The 16,357-nt window shown below is 53.3% G+C and overlaps 1 protein-coding gene across 1 annotated transcript in view; it reads right to left on the reverse strand.

The window, feature by feature from the left end:
* Nucleotides 1-13,454, reverse strand: part of TTF2 (transcription termination factor 2) — a gene marked incomplete at its 5' end in the record, with an annotated part of 38,219 nt that extends 24,765 nt beyond the window's left edge. Inside the window, 8 exon segments of the mRNA XM_073617573.1 lie at nt 2,807-2,957; nt 5,384-5,503; nt 7,443-7,524; nt 7,905-8,059; nt 10,114-10,296; nt 10,376-10,505; nt 11,984-12,373; nt 12,375-13,454. Of these exon segments, the coding sequence (XP_073473674.1) occupies nt 2,807-2,957; nt 5,384-5,503; nt 7,443-7,524; nt 7,905-8,059; nt 10,114-10,296; nt 10,376-10,505; nt 11,984-12,373; nt 12,375-13,454 (2,291 nt within the window).
* Between the last annotated feature and the right edge of the window lie 2,903 nt (nt 13,455-16,357).

Below are 16,357 nucleotides of genomic sequence, written 5' to 3' on the forward strand. Positions count from 1 at the left end.
GTATAGGTATGTGAAGGTTTAACACTCAGAGCAGGACATATTTCTACACAGTATCTCACAAAAGTGAGTACAAATCAGTCACGGTCTTGTTCTCCTCCAACCCTGACTCCTCCAACCCTGAGGGCTGATAGGAACATAGAAGGACATTGAAAAGATTATTGTGTGGGAACAAGCAAGAGGGACTGCTGAATCGGCGGATTTTCGATCAGTGTGTCGCCACCTGTGTACCCAAATTACATTTATTACATTTTTTCCACACAAATAAAGCTTTCTTTTGCTGGTATTTGATCAGCACCAGGGTTTTATTTTTTGCTAAACAGATGAAAAAAGACCTAAAATTATAAAAATAACAAAAATAACAAAAAAAAAAACAAAAAACAAACACACACCTATACATTTTTTTACTTTTGCTATAACACATATCCAATTTTAAAAAAATAATCTAATTTCTTCATAAATTTTGACCTAAATGTATTCTGCTACATGTCTTTGGTTAAAAAAATAAATACCAATAAGAGTATATTGATTGGTTTGTCTGACAGTTACAGCGTCCACAAACTATGGGATATATTTTGGAATTTTTATTTATTTATACTACTAAATGGCGGTGATCAGCGACTTATAGCAGGGCTGCGATATTGTGGCAGAAAATCCGACACGGGGGGGGGGGGGATTAACTGCCATTGACATCACTAGTGACACTAATACGGTGATCAGTGCTAATACTATACACTGTCACTGTACTGATACTCGCTGGGGCGATCAAAGGGATTAAATACGCGCCTAACAATGTGTAATGTGTGCTGATTTTACTAAGGATTTTACTGGGCGGTATCCTGTGCCGGCACAGAGGTGGGGCGGTATCCTGTGCCGGCACAGAGGTGGGGCGGTATCCTGTGCCCAAACAGAGGTGGGGCGGTGTCCTGTGCCCAAACAGAGGTGGGGCGGTGTCCTGTGCCCAAACAGAGGTGGGGCGGTGTCCTGTGCCCAAACAGAGGTGGGGCGGTATCCTGTGCCCAAACAGAGGTGGGGCGGTATCCTGTGCCGGCACAGAGGTGGGGCGGTATCCTGTGCCGGCACAGAGGTGGGGCGGTGTCCTGTGCCCGAACAGAGGTGGGGCGGTGTCCTGTGCCCGAACAGAGGTGGGGCGGTGTCCTGTGCCCGAACAGAGGTGGGGCGGTGTCCTGTGCCCGAACAGAGGTGGGGCGGTGTCCTGTGCCCGAACAGAGGTGGGCGGTGTCCTGTGCCCGAACAGAGGTGGGGCGGTGTCCTGTGCCCGAACAGAGGTGGGGCGGTGTCCTGTGCCCGAACAGAGGTGGGGCGGTGTCCTGTGCCCGAACAGAGGTGGGGCGGTGTCCTGTGCCCGAACAGAGGTGGGGCGGTGTCCTGTGCCCGAACAGAGGGTGGGGCGGTGTCCTGTGCCCGAACAGAGGTGGGGCGGTGTCCTGTGCCCGAACAGAGGTGGGGCGGTGTCCTGTGCCCGAACAGAGGTGGGGGCGGTGTCCTGTGCCCGAACAGAGGTGGGGCGGTGTCCTGTGCCCGAACAGAGGTGGGGCGGTGTCCTGTGCCCGAACAGAGGTGGGGCGGTGTCCTGTGCCCGAACAGAGGTGGGCGGTGTCCTGTGCCCGAACAGAGGTGGGCGGTGTCCTGTGCCCGAACAGAGGTGGGCGGTGTCCTGTGCCCGAACAGAGGTGGGGCGGTGTCCTGTGCCCGAACAGAGGTGGGGCGGTATCCTGTGCCGGAACAGAGGTGGGCGGTATCTTGTGCCGGAACAGAGGTGGGCGGTATCCTGTGCCGGAACAGAGGTGGGCGGTATCCTGTGCCGGAACAGAGGTGGGCGGTATCCTGTGCCGGAACAGAGGTGGGGTGGTATCCTGTGCCGGAACAGAGGTGAGCGGTGTCCTGTGCCGGAACAGAGGTGAGCGGTGTCCTGTGCCGGAACAGAGGTGAGCGGTGTCCTGTGCCGGCACAGAGGTGAGCGGTATCCTGTGCCGGCACAGAGGTGGGGCGGTATCCTGTGCCGGCACAGAGGTGGGGTGGTATCCTGTGCCGGCACAGAGGTGAGCGGTATCCTGTGCCGGAACAGAGGTGGGGCGGTATCCTGTGCCGGAACAGAGGTGGGGCGGTATCCTGTGCCGGAACAGAGGTGGGGCGGTATCCTGTGCCGGAACAGAGGTAGGGCGGTATCCTGTGCCGGAACAGAGGTGGGGCGGTATCCTGTGCCGGAACAGAGGTAGGGCGGTATCCTGTGCCGGAACAGAGGTGGGCGGTAATCCTGTGCCGGGACAGAGGTGGGCGGTATCCTGTGCCGGCACAGAGGTGGGCGGTATCCTGTGCCGGCACAGAGGTGGGCGGTATCCTGTGCCGGCACAGAGGTGGGCGGTATCCTGTGCCGGCACAGAGGTGGGCGGTATCCTGTGCCGGCACAGAGGTGGGCGGTATCCTGTGCCGGCACAGAGGTGGGCGGTATCCTGTGCCGGCACATTTATGCGTCTGTTTTGCGCTAGCAGCGTGCTTAACTGCGCGCCCCTAGAACTACGACAATGCTGCCATTACAAAGTCCATGAAACGCCTCTGGGAGTTCAATTTCTTAAAAGGCCGGCAGAAAGGGGTTAAATAAATGACCGGGGTTCAGGAGAAAACTCTTTATTCTCTGTACGGTGCGTTCTGATGTCTTACAATGGACTGACAGCATTTCGCCACCCTACATGGAGGCGCCTGCACTGGACTGTGGGATGCCGAGGAGAAGTCATGGCACAGCTCCGATATATAGAGATACCAGTAGGAGGTCTTCAGCGATACTCACAGTTTGGTGTCACTTTCCCGGTTGGGGCCGTGGTACAAGTAAACCCGTATTTTACCATCCGATACTCTCCTCTCCACTTCCTTCTTCCAATGGTGGATGAGGGAGGCTGGACAGATGATCAGAGTCCCGCGGGAGACGGTCAGGGTGGAGTCTGAGGACAGAGGAGAAATAAGATATCAGTGAGGAATTTTACCCACACGTCTGCAGAATTCTTATTTTCTTTAAGAGGACCTGTCTGAGTGACATAAACTGGGTGACATGAAGCTTCGTAAATGGAGGATACATATGGGTTACATATATGCATGTAACCCAGGAGCTCTGAGATCCAGGCCGTGTGCTACATGTAACCCAGGAGCTCTGAGATCCGGGCCGTGTGTTCCATGTAACCCAGGAGCTCTGAGATCCAGGCCGTGTGTTCCATGTAACCCAGGAGCTCCGGGATCCGGACCGTGTGGTACATGTAACCCAGGAGCTCTGAGATCCAGGCCGTGTGTTCCATGTAACCCAGGAGCTCTGAGATCCGGGCCGTGTGTTCCATGTAACCCAGGAGCTCTGAGATCCAGGCCGTGTGTTCCATGTAACCCAGGAGCTCCGAGATCCGGGCCGTGTGTTCCATGTAACCCAGAAGCTCCGAGATCCGGGCCGTGTGTTCCATGTAACCCAGGAGCTCTGAGATCCGGGCCGTGTGTTCCATGTAACCCAGGAGCTCTGAGATCCAGGCCGTGTGTTCCATGTAACCCAGGAGCTCCGAGATCCGGGCCGTGTGCTACATGTAACCCAGGAGCTCTGAGATCCGGACCATGTGGTACATGTAACCCAGGAGCTCTGAGATCCAGGCCGTGTGTTCCATGTAACCCAGGAGCTCTGAGATCCGGGCCGTGTGTTCCATGTAACCCAGGAGCTCTGAGATCCAGGCCGTGTGTTCCATGTAACCCAGGAGCCCTGAGATCCAGGCCGTGTGTTCCATGTAACCCAGGAGCCCTGAGATCCGGGCCGTGTGTTCCATGTAACCCAGGAGCTCTGAGATCCAGGCCGTGTGTTCCATGTAACCCAGGAGCTCTGAGATCCGGGCCGTGTGTTCCATGTAACCCAGGAGCTCTGAGATCCAGGCCGTGTGCTACATGTAACCCAGGAGCTCTGAGATCCGGGCCGTGTGTTCCATGTAACCCAGGAGCCCTGAGATCCAGGCCGTGTGTTCCATGTAACCCAGGAGCCCTGAGATCCAGGCCGTGTGTTCCATGTAACCCAGGAGCCCTGAGATCCAGGCCGTGTGTTCCATGTAACCCAGGAGCTCTGAGATCCAGGCCGTGTGTTCCATGTAACCCAGGAGCTCTGAGATCCGGGCCGTGTGTTCCATGTAACCCAGGAGCTCTGAGATCCGGGCCGTGTGTTCCATGTAACCCAGGAGCTCTGAGATCCAGGCCGTGTGCTACATGTAACCCAGGAGCTCTGAGATCCGGGCCGTGTGTTCCATGTAACCCAGGAGCTCTGAGATCCGGGCCGTGTGTTCCATGTAACCCAGGAGCTCTGAGATCCAGGCCGTGTGCTACATGTAACCCAGGAGCTCTGAGATCCGGACCATGTGGTACATGTAACCCAGGAGCTCTGAGATCCAGGCCGTGTGTTCCATGTAACCCAGGAGCTCTGAGATCCGGGCCGTGTGTTCCATGTAACCCAGGAGCCCTGAGATCCAGGCCGTGTGTTCCATGTAACCCAGGAGCCCTGAGATCCAGGCCGTGTGTTCCATGTAACCCAGGAGCTCTGAGATCCAGGCCGTGTGTTCCATGTAACCCAGGAGCTCTGAGATCCGGGCCGTGTGTTCCATGTAACCCAGGAGCTCTGAGATCCGGGCCGTGTGTTCCATGTAACCCAGGAGCTCTGAGATCCAGGCCGTGTGCTACATGTAACCCAGGAGCTCTGAGATCCGGGCCGTGTGTTCCATGTAACCCAGGAGCTCTGAGATCCAGGCCGTGTGTTCCATGTAACCCAGGAGCTCTGAGATCCGGGCCGTGTGTTCCATGTAACCCAGGAGCTCTGAGATCCGGGCCGTGTGTTCCATGTAACCCAGGAGCCCTGAGATCCAGGCCGTGTGTTCCATGTAACCCAGGAGCTCTGAGATCCAGGCCGTGTGTTCCATGTAACCCAGGAGCTCTGAGATCCGGGCCGTGTGTTCCATGTAACCCAGGAGCCCTGAGATCCAGGCCGTGTGTTCCATGTAACCCAGGAGCTCTGAGATCCGGGCCGTGTGTTCCATGTAACCCAGGAGCTCTGAGATCCAGGCCGTGTGTTCCATGTAACCCAGGAGCTCTGAGATCCGGGCCGTGTGCTACATATAACCCAGGAGCTCTGAGATCCGGGCCGTGTGCTACATGCAAATCCCGAGACGGATTTCAGAGTCTCTGCCCTCCCTCGGGTGCTTTGCTGGGAGTGGGAGCTCAGGAATATTTCGGCATGCAGTTTGTACTGTACGTTCTGCAGAAAAGGTCAATAGAAATACACCAATCCTTAGCTACCCCTTTTCAAGGCCACTCCCCTCCACGGCATGTCACATCGCCCCGCCCCCTCCTCCATCTCTACCTGTTTTGGAAATCCAGGTCTCCAGTTTCTTCTCCTCGCTCTTCTCCGACTTTTGTTTCCTCTTCTGGGCCAAGATGAGGGCGATCATCGTGAGCGTCTTCCCCAGACCCATGTCATCCGCTGCCAACACACAACCATACCGGTGACTGCACTGTCCATAAACACTTGCAGCAAACGCTGAGCCTTCTACACATCTACTCAGGGAACAGCACCAAATATTATATATATATATGTAAATCTCGGGCAGTGTGGGCCCCCATGCAGCCCCCCCCCCCCCCCATTATTTGTACCCCCCGGGGGGCCAAAGCTGGGTTCCTGTGACTAAAGGGAACACTTCCTTACATAACATGTAATCCGGGGCTCAGGGATGAAATGGGGTGATCTGCAGTTGTTACGGTGAAGTCACTGATGTCTCTCTTTTTCATTGTGAATACTTCCAAGAACATGAGCCAGAAACTGGCTGCAGGGGAGAAGTCTTATGTCAGGCACATAGCGAGAACTGGCTGCAGGGGAGAAGTCTGATGCCAGACACAGGGCAGGAACTGGCTGCAGGGGAGAAGTCTGATGCCAGACACAGGGCAGGAACTGGCTGCAGGGGAGAAGTCTGATGCCAGGCACAGGGCAGGAACTGGCTGCAGGGGAGAAGTCTGATGCCAGGCACAGGGCAGGAACTGGCTGCAGGGGAGAAGTCTGATGCCAGGCACAGGGAAGGAACTGGCTGCAGGGGAGAAGTCTGATGCCAGGCACAGGGCAGGAACTGGCTGCAGAGGAGAAGTCTGATGCCAGACACAGGGCAGGAACTGGCTGCAGAAAAGTCTGATGCCAGGCACAGGGCAGGAACTGTCTGCAGAGGAGAAGTCTGATGCCAGGCACAGGGCAGGAACTGTCTGCATAGGAGAAGTCTGATGCCAGGCACAAGGCAGGAACTGTCTGCATAGGAGAAGTCTGATGCCAGGCACAAGGCAGGAACTGTCTGCAGAGAAGTCTGATGCCAGGCACAGGGCAGGAACTGTCTGCAGAGGAGAAGTCTGATGCCAGGCACAGGGCAGGAACTGTCTGCATAGGAGAAGTCTGATGCCAGGCACAGGGCAGGAACTGGCTGCAGAAAAGTCTGATGCCAGGCACAGGGCAGGAACTGGCTGCAGAGAAGTCTGATGCCAGGCACAGGGCAGGAACTGTCTGCAGAGGAGAAGTCTGATGCCAGGCACAGGGCAGGAACTGTCTGCATAGGAGAAGTCTGATGCCAGGCACAAGGCAGGAACTGTCTGCATAGGAGAAGTCTGATGCCAGGCACAAGGCAGGAACTGTCTGCAGAGAAGTCTGATGCCAGGCACAGGGCAGGAACTGGCTGCAGGGGAGAAGTCTGATGCCAGGCACAGGGCAGGAACTGGCTGCAGGGGAGAAGTCTGATGCCAGGCACAGGGCAGGAACTGGCTGCAGGGGAGAAGTCTGATGCCAGGCACAGGGCAGGAACTGGCTGCAGGGGAGAAGTCTGATGCCAGGCACAGGGCAGGAACTGGCTGCAGGGGAGAAGACTGATGCCAGGCACAAGGCAGGAACTGGCTGCAGGGGAGAAGTCTGATGCTAGGCACAGGGCAGGGACTGGCTGCAGGGGAGAAGACTGATGCCAGGCACAGGGCAGGAACTGGCTGCAGGGGAGAAGTCTGATGCTAGGCACAGGGCAGGGACTGGCTGCAGGGGAGAAGTCTGATGCCAGGCACAGGGCAGGAACTGGCTGCAGGGGGGAAAGTCTGATGCTAGGCACAGGGCAGGGACTGGCTGCAGGGGAGAAGACTGATGCCAGGCACAGGGCAGGAACTGGCTGCAGGGGAGAAGTCTGATGCCAGGCACAGGGCAGGGACTGGCTGCAGGGGAGAAGTCTGATGCCAGGCACAGGGCAGGAACTGGCTGCAGGGGAGAAGTCTGATGCCAGGTACAGGGCAGGAACTGGTGGATGGTGACCTGTACACGTAGCAGTTTAGACATTGCTGCATTTTAATTTCCAACAACAAATAAGAATAGAACAGATCACAGGCAGCTGACAGATCCCAATACTTACCCAGAATCCCCCCCTGCGGTTTCTGGTTCTCCCTCCATAGCAGCCAGGCGAGGGCGTGTTTCTGGTGTGGGAGAAGAGGAACCTGGGAGACACAGAAGAGGGGATAAATCATTACAGAGGACTGAGAAACACTGCAATGTATAATATAATGGGGGGACCAGTAGGCAGAGTATAATAGGGGGGACCAGTAGGCAGAGTATAATGGGGGGACCAGTAGGCAGAGTATAATGGGGGGACCAGTAGGCAGAGTATAATGGGGGGACCAGTAGGCAGAGTATAATTGGGGGGGACCAGTAGGCAGAGTATAATGGGGGGGACCAGTAGGCAGAGTATAATGGGGGGGACCAGTAGGCACAGTATAATGGGGGGACCAGTAGGCACAGTATAATGGGGGGACCAGTAGGCAGAGTATAATGGGGGGGACCAGTAGGCAGCACAGGACACGGCACTCCCATCTGATACCTTCAGACCCCGTGGATCCTCGGAGGCAGTCTCGGGGCCGGGACAGGACTCCAGACTCTTATGTAGATGGTCGATGGTCTCACTTGTGGCGTTTCGAATAGCAAAGAGACGATCTTCAGTCATACGGCCCCCATACAGACTCTGCCACTGAGGGTCTGCGGAGAGAGGAGGAAATTCAAGAATGATGTGTGATCTCTCATAGCAGCATTCCAATAGTTCATTATCCAATCAGATCACCTTCATACAGTAATATGGGCCCTGGCACTCACCTCCATACAGTAATATGGGCCCTGGCACTCACCCCCATACAGTAATATGGGCCCTGGCACTCACCCCCATACAGTAATATGGGCCCTGGCACTCACCCCCATACAGCAATATGGGCCCTGGCATTCACCCCCATACAGCAATATGGGCTCTGGCACTCACCCCCATACAGCAATATGGGCCCTGGCACTCACCCCCATACAGCAATATGGGCCCTGGCACTCACCTCATACAGTAATATGGGCCCTGGCACTCACCTCATACAGTAATATGGGCCCTGGCACTCACCTCATACAGTAATATGGGCCCTGGCACTCACCTCCATACAGCAATATGGGCTCTGGCACTCACCCCCATACAGCAATATGGGCCCTGGCACTCACCCCCATACAGCAATATGGGCCCTGGCACTCACCTCATACAGTAATATGGGCCCTGGCACTCACCTCATACAGTAATATGGGCCCTGGCACTCACCTCATACAGTAATATGGGCCCTGGCACTCACCCCCATACAGCAATATGGGCCCCGGCACTCACCCCCATACAGCAATATGGGCCCTGGCACTCACCCCCATACAGTAATATGGGCCCTGGCATTCACCCCCATACAGCAATATGGGCCCTGGCATTCACCCCCATACAGCAATATGGGCCCTGGCACTCACCTCATACAGTAATATGGGCCCTGGCACTCACCTCATACAGTAATATGGGCCCTGGCACTCACCCCCATACAGTAATATGGGCCCTGGCACTCACCTCATACAGTAATATGGGCCCTGGCACTCACCCCCATACAGCAATATGGGCCCCGGCACTCACCCCCATACAGCAATATGGGCCCTGGCACTCACCCCCATACAGTAATATGGGCCCTGGCATTCACCCCCATACAGCAATATGGGCCCTGGCACTCACCCCCATACAGTAATATGGGCCCTGGCACTCACCCCCATACAGTAATATGGGCCCTGGCACTCACCCCCATACAGTAATATGGGCCCTGGCACTCACCCCCATACAGTAATATGGGCCCTGGCACTCACCCCCATACAGCAATATGGGCCCTGGCACTCACCCCCATACAGTAATATGGGCCCTGGCACTCACCTCCATACAGTAATATGGGCCCTGGCACTCACCCCCATACAGCAATATGGGCCCTGGCACTCACCCCCATACAGTAATATGGGCCCTGGCACTCACCCCCATACAGCAATATGGGCCCTGGCATTCACCCCCATACAGCAATATGGGCCCTGGCACTCACCCCCATACAGTAATATGGGCCCTGGCACTCACCTCCATACAGTAATATGGGCCCTGGCACTCACCCCATACAGTAATGTGGGCCCTGGCACTCACCTCCATACAGTAATATGGGCCCTGGCATTCACCCCCATACAGCAATATGGGCCCTGGCACTCACCCCATACAGTAATGTGGGCCCTGGCACTCACCTCCATACAGTAATATGGGCCCTGGCACTCACCCCCATACAGCAATATGGGCCCTGGCACTCACCCCCATACAGTAATATGGGCCCTGGCACTCACCCCCATACAGTAATATGGGCCCTGGCACTCACCTCCATACAGTAATATGGGCCCTGGCATTCACCCCCATACAGCAATATGGGCCCTGGCACTCACCCCCATACAGTAATATGGGCCCTGGCACTCACCTCCATACAGCAATATGGGCCCTGGCATTCACCCCCATACAGCAATATGGGCCCTGGCACTCACCCCCATACAGCAATATGGGCCCTGGCACTCACCCCCATACAGCAATATGGGCCCTGGCACTCACCCCCATACAGCAATATGGGCCCTGGCACTCACCCCCATACAGTAATATGGGCCCTGGCACTCACCCCATACAGTAATGTGGGCCCTGGCACTCACCTCCATACAGTAATATGGGCCCTGGCACTCACCCCCATACAAACTCTTGTAGCTCTGACTGGAGCTTGGTCCTGAGGCGTGAACACCCAGGGAACTTGGGGGCAGGTCATGGAAAGACAGCGGCTTCACACCCCCCGTCATCTCCACAGGGCCCGGTCTGCTAAATGGGTTTCCAGGATCTGACTGAATCTTGGGTCTCGTCTCTTGGATGACACCTGAAAAAAGGACAAAGAGCGATCAAAGTGACCAATAATGCTCTACCAGTATATACCCAACCTACCTAAAGAGCCTTACCTGGTGGCTCCTGTGTGGTCAGAGCAGACAAGGACAGGGACTCCAGAGCGTCCTCCAGCTCCTGGACCTGTTTCTTCAGCCTCTCCCCCTTGTCCGGGAGAGCCTTCAGATTTACAGACGCCAAAACTGCCTGAAATAAGGGAAGGGTGAAGAGAGATGAGGGGCTGTGTATAGAAGGTGCTACACACAGCGCATTGTATTCCAGAACTCATCACCCCAATATCCAGAGAGATTTATTAAAAAAGCGCCGGGGCCTCAAAAACGTATATTCAAAACAAGCTCAGCGATTAAATCACCTAAAGACCAGCCGCCACAGTTGTACTGCGTCAGGTTGGCTCCATTACACGAATCGGCGCCATTGTACGTCGCTTTGTGTAATAGATACAGCAGGCATGGCCCCCCCCCCCCCGGAGCCTGTGGCCGCAATGTCCGCCGGCCACCTGCGATCGCTCCACACACAGGCAGAATGGGGATCTGCCAGTGTATAAACACATCAAATCCCCGTTCTGAGAGGGGGGCTGAGAGTGATCGTCTGTTCCTAGTAATCAGGAACAGCGATCTGGCTCCTCCTCTAGTCAGTCCCATCCAGCGGCTATAGCAATAATCATTGTGTTCTCCTGGCAGGGAGGGAGGGCTCCACACCCCCACCCCACCACCCCCACAGGGACAACATAATAGTTCTATGGGAGGGATTTTCCCATCAACACTGACTGTGTTGATGGGGGAATCAACTGATTTCCTTTCCTGCAAGCTGTGGAAGAAAAAAAAAATTGCATCATCTATGGCCTGCCTTAACCCAAGAACTGAGTGATCACATGACCAACGATCGCTCAGTTCTTAGTCTCCTTGGTGCAAAGATCTGTGACTGTTTCAGCGCTTACTGGAGCGCTGGGGGGGGGGGGGGGCCTGATGCAGCTGCCTACGGCTCTGGGAGATGGAGCCAGGTGTCAATCAGGCAGCTGGGTGTATCCCGACATTACTGTCAGCATCCTTGGAGTGGCTCTGACATCAGCAGATAGCGGGCAGTACCCCACTATTAGTGACTCGGGGTCACAGGAGAACAAACGTAAGTGCATTCCTATGACCCACAAGAGAAGTGTGGTCAATGCTTTGGTAATACAGGACTTCACTGGGAGTGGCGGCAGCGCCAGCGAGTGAATTACTTGTGGTAGAAGAACCCAGAAAATTACTGCCATCATTGTAGTGGCACCAACTACTACAGCGATTTACAGCTTCCGCATCGATCGCTCAGATGTGAGATATGCATGCTTACATTGGTCCAAGCTAGACCAACACAACTATGTAATAATAAAAAAAAAGAAAAAAAAGCAAAGTTAGAGTTGAGCTTTAAGATGGGACAACACTATGGGGTGGATCTTCCAAAACTGGAGAGTGCTAAAGTCTGGTGCAACTCTGCATAGAAACCAATCAGCTTCCAGGATTTTATGTCAAAGTTTAACTGAACAAGCTGAAGTCAGAAGCTGATTGGCTCCCATGCAGAGCTGCACCAGATTTTGCACTCTCCAGTTTTAGTAAATCCTCCCCCAATGTTTGTCAATGTTCATCCCATCCTATAGAAAAGGGTCTTCCAGTGAGGGTGTCGCTCACCTTCTTCTGCTGGAGCTGAGTTGTGAAGAGCGAGCGGAGGCCGGCGGAGTTCTGAGTCTCACTCTGCGGGATGAATCCAGGGAAGGAAGTGATTGTCCTCTGGATTGTAGGTTTAATCTTTCCAGGCTGAGAGCTCACAAAGACCAGATCATCTTCATCACTCTCCGTGCTGATCTTCTGTTCCTCACCGCCCTTCCCGTCATTAGAACACAACCTGGATGGCTCAGCCTTACCGTCACCCGGGGACCGCTCCTTTTTATCACAAGGCTGAGAACCATGGTCTTTACTTAACACGGTTTCCTGGTGGCCAGGCTCCCTCTGGCCATCAGGTTTCTTCAGGTCTTCACCCGCTGTAGGATTTTGTACTTTATTTCCAGACTCTGGCCGATGGGGCCCCTTCTTGTCTGTCCTGAAGGTCAGTCCCTCTTGTGTCTGAAGATGACTTCTTGATTTTCAGCCCAGATGGCAGCTCCTTCTCCCTCCAGGTCTGAAAGCTCCCATTTACCAAAATCTCAGGATGTCCTTCAGGATTGGAGTTCTGCTCTGAGCTCTGCCGCATGGGCAGAGCCTGGAATTTATTTGTCTGCCTCCCTGGATCTGGCTTCATATTGGAACAAATCTTCTGATCAGACTTCTTCTCAGTATGACCCTTCTGATCAGACTTCCTCTCAGTATGACCCTTCTGATCAGACTTCCTCTCAGTATGACCCTTCTGATCAGACTTCCTCTCAGTACCAATCTTCTGATCAGTATTGGTATTAATCTTCTGCTCGGACTTCCTCTCGGTATGACTCATCTGATCAGTATTGGTATTAATCTTCTGCTCGGACTTCCTCTCGATGTGACTCTTCTGATCAGACTTTCTATCAGTACCAATCTTTTGATCAGTATTGATATCAAACTTCTGATCCAACTTCCTCTCGTTATTATTCTTCTGATCAGACTTCCTATCAATATGACTCTTGTGATCAGATTTCCCATCAGTACCAATCTTCTGATCAATATTGGTATTATGCTTCTGATCAGACTTTCTATTGGCACCAATCTTCTCCTGATCGGATTTGCTCTCACCTCTCGGTCTCTCTTCCCCACCCCTGTTGACCTTCTCCTGACCATCGCTGGTCCTCCTCTCTGGACCATCTTTCTTCTCATCCTGTCTCTTGCCCTCTCTGTTCTTTTCCTTCTCAGACTTTCTATCGCTAGGACCTTTGTCCCTATCCTTGTCATCAACACGCGGCTTCTCCTCTTGATCTGCTCTCCCATCTTCATTCTTCTTCCTCTGATCATCGCTGGGCTTCCTGTCCTGACCTTGGGGTCTCACTTCCTCCCTCTTGTGATTTTTGTCCTCGCTGATCTCTTTCCACATTGTATGTTTGGGACCCTCATTGAGGACTCTAAAGGGATTCCTCTGAGGTTTATCTGAATATTCCAAGAGGAGCTCAGGCCTGGGAACCGGCTTCTGCCTCACTTCCTGTATGAGAACGGAGAGAGAGAGAAGATATGAGATGGAGGAGGAAGGGGCAGGGACAACATTTTAGTATATATTAGAAAAAATACTCTTAAAGGCCAAGTCTACTTTTTGACCATGTGACATGCATTTTTAGAGTGTAACATGCAACATGGGGGCACACATGACCCCAAAAAAAAAAAAAAATGTAAATACACCTTTAACAGAACTGCAGGGTGCTTCTTCTGCCTCAGTCCCATTTTATATTTTTGCATGGAGCTGCGTTGCTCCGCCCACATGGTAGATGGTACTTTGCAGAGTGCGCCCGCTCCCTCCTCCTTCCTCCGCAGAGTGCTCCCGCTCCCTCTTCCTTCCTCCGCAGAGGGCTCCCGCTCCCTCTTCCTTCCTCCGCAGAGGGCTCCCTCTTCCTCCCTCCGCAGGGGGCTCCCTCTTCCTCCCTCCGCAGAGGGCTCCCTCTTCCTCCCTCCGCAGAGGGCTCCCTCTTCCTCCCTCCGCAGAGGGCTCCCTCTTCCTCCCTCCGCAGAGGGCTCCCTCTTCCTCCCTCCGCAGAGGGCTCCCTCTTCCTTCCTCCCCAGAGGGCTCCCTCTTCCTCCCCAGAGGGCTCCCTCTTCCTTCCTCCCCAGAGGGCTCCCTCTTCCTCCCTCCGCAGAGGGCTCCCTCTTCCTCCCTCCGCAGAGGGCTCCCTCTTCCTCCCTCCGCAGAGGGCTCCCTCTTCCTTCCTCCGCAGAGGGCTCCCTCTTCCTCCCTCCGCAGAGGGCTCCCTGCACTAACAGTGCAATTCTTTCAAAGCCTAAAACATAATCTATTCCCCCCATTACTGTGGGTGCGACTATTAAATCATTTAAAAAGGACCGAGTCTTTGGACTGGCCACACACAGAAAATTTTCAGAATCCAAAATTCATGCCGTGGGTTGCACTGCTGGCACCGTATTCACCCAACTTCCTTTAGTGCCAAATCTATGTGGATGAGATGCGATCCGAAAAGCACAGAAGAAGAAAATATTACAGCGCACACATGCAAAAAAGACATTTACCTCAAGCAAGGCTAGTTTAAAACACCTAAGCATTTCTAGAAAAACATTATCAAAAAATATGGGGATTTGGTCACACCGTATTGCTATATGGTGCTAAGCCCACTTACTGCGACAAAGTACCCCATAATCAGTGGGTCCTACACTAATGTTTTTCTAGAAATGCTTAGGTGTTTTAAACTAGCCTTGCTTGAGGTAAATGTCTTTTTTGCATGTGTGCGCTGTAATATTTTCTTCTACTGTATGGTCTTATGGCTGCACCATCTTTAATGCATTTTTTAGAGTGTGCCCCCCAAATATCTTGTTTGTCCGAAAAGCACAGATTCGCATGTCAGTCATCTAAAGCCTCATTTCCAATGAAGTCTGTTCACATCTACGCAGTGTGATTCCAAACCGGTCACAAAAGGGTCCTGTGCGAGTTTTAGTGCGACTTCCATGTGAATTTTATCTCCAGCTACGCCAAATCCACTCAGAATTCTCATTAGAATCACACCTGTGAAATCTCATCAGAATCGCACCGCAATCATTGTGAACCCAGACCCAACCTGAAGATCCGGCCAGCGCACAATGACTGCAGCCAATCACCAGCAACTACTCTTTGTGTATTCTGACAGACACTAGACCCGGCTGTCAAAATACAATAAGAACCCCTTTCACACTGAGGCGGTGCAGGCAGCGGTAAAGCCCCGCCGCTGTTATAGCAGCACTCCTCCAGTGTCACATTTGCCACCTTTCAGGGGGGGGGGGGGGAGGGGGGAGCGGATATCTGTATAATAAAAAGGTATTTGCTCACACTTCCGGAGAAAGAGTGCCGCAGAATCTGCCATGAACTACGCCACGTCCGCCCCCTCCTCCATCCCCCACCCGCTGTTCTGGGAGACACACAGGTCCCAGAAGACAGCAGGGAGCATTCAGAACGTGCAGTGCGACCCGCGCATGTGCAGTAGGGAACCAGGCTGTGAAGCCGCAAGACTTCCCTTCCTGAAGACGCTGGCGCCTCCACCCGGGAGCCGAGCAATGGGTTGGCTTCAGGTGAGGATATTGTGGGCACCCTGGACAGGTAAGTGTCCTTATTTTAAAAAAAGTCAGCAGTATTTGTACAACATTTGTAGCTGCTGACTTAAAATAAAAAAAAAAAAAGAGAGAAAAAAATGTCCCGGGGAACTCTGCTTTAAAAATCGCTGTCCATTCATTTCAATGGTCAGTGGTGGTTTAGAAGCGGTGTATACACGGCTCCCGCACCGCCTCAAGGACGCTGCTTGTAGGACTTTTTTTTTCCCCGTCCTGCAAGCGCACCACCCTGGTGTGAAAGCCCTCGGGACTCTCTGCAGGAGAGGAAGTTTTCAGGTGCTAATTTTAGCGCTAAAATGACTAAAAAAAACAAAAACAAAAAAACAAAAAAAAAACAAAAACAAAAAAACAAAAAAAAACACGTCCCCAGTGTGAAATCCTTACCTGACAGGAGCCTAGATGGAGGAATCAATAGATTAGATAGAGAAAGCCAAGCCCCCATTCACATTGGTGCAACTTGTCACGCGATTTGACAGAAAAAAAAAAAAAATCGCATGACAAGTCACACCCGATTGTCGGCATTGAACTGTTCAAAAATCGGTGCGACAGACTTTGTGGTGCCGCATGGATTTGAAAAACTAACTTCCGCCCCGCTTTGCAGGTGCGACTTGTATAGACAATTGTGCATGAAGTTGTAGGGATATCAGCTAAGTCACACAAATTGTGCGATTTCAAGTAAAAGTCGAACAAACAATTTCAAAAGACACATTCAGTGTGTAAAACCGGACCAAGTATGTCCAGCCTCAGACTCAGATGTCCTCAGTCATATACAGTGTCAGTTACACCCCCCCCCCCCCCATCAAT

This window comes from Aquarana catesbeiana, linkage group LG02, assembly GCF_042186555.1.
Source record: "Aquarana catesbeiana isolate 2022-GZ linkage group LG02, ASM4218655v1, whole genome shotgun sequence".
NCBI classification, from domain to species: Eukaryota; Metazoa; Chordata; class Amphibia; order Anura; family Ranidae; genus Aquarana; species Aquarana catesbeiana.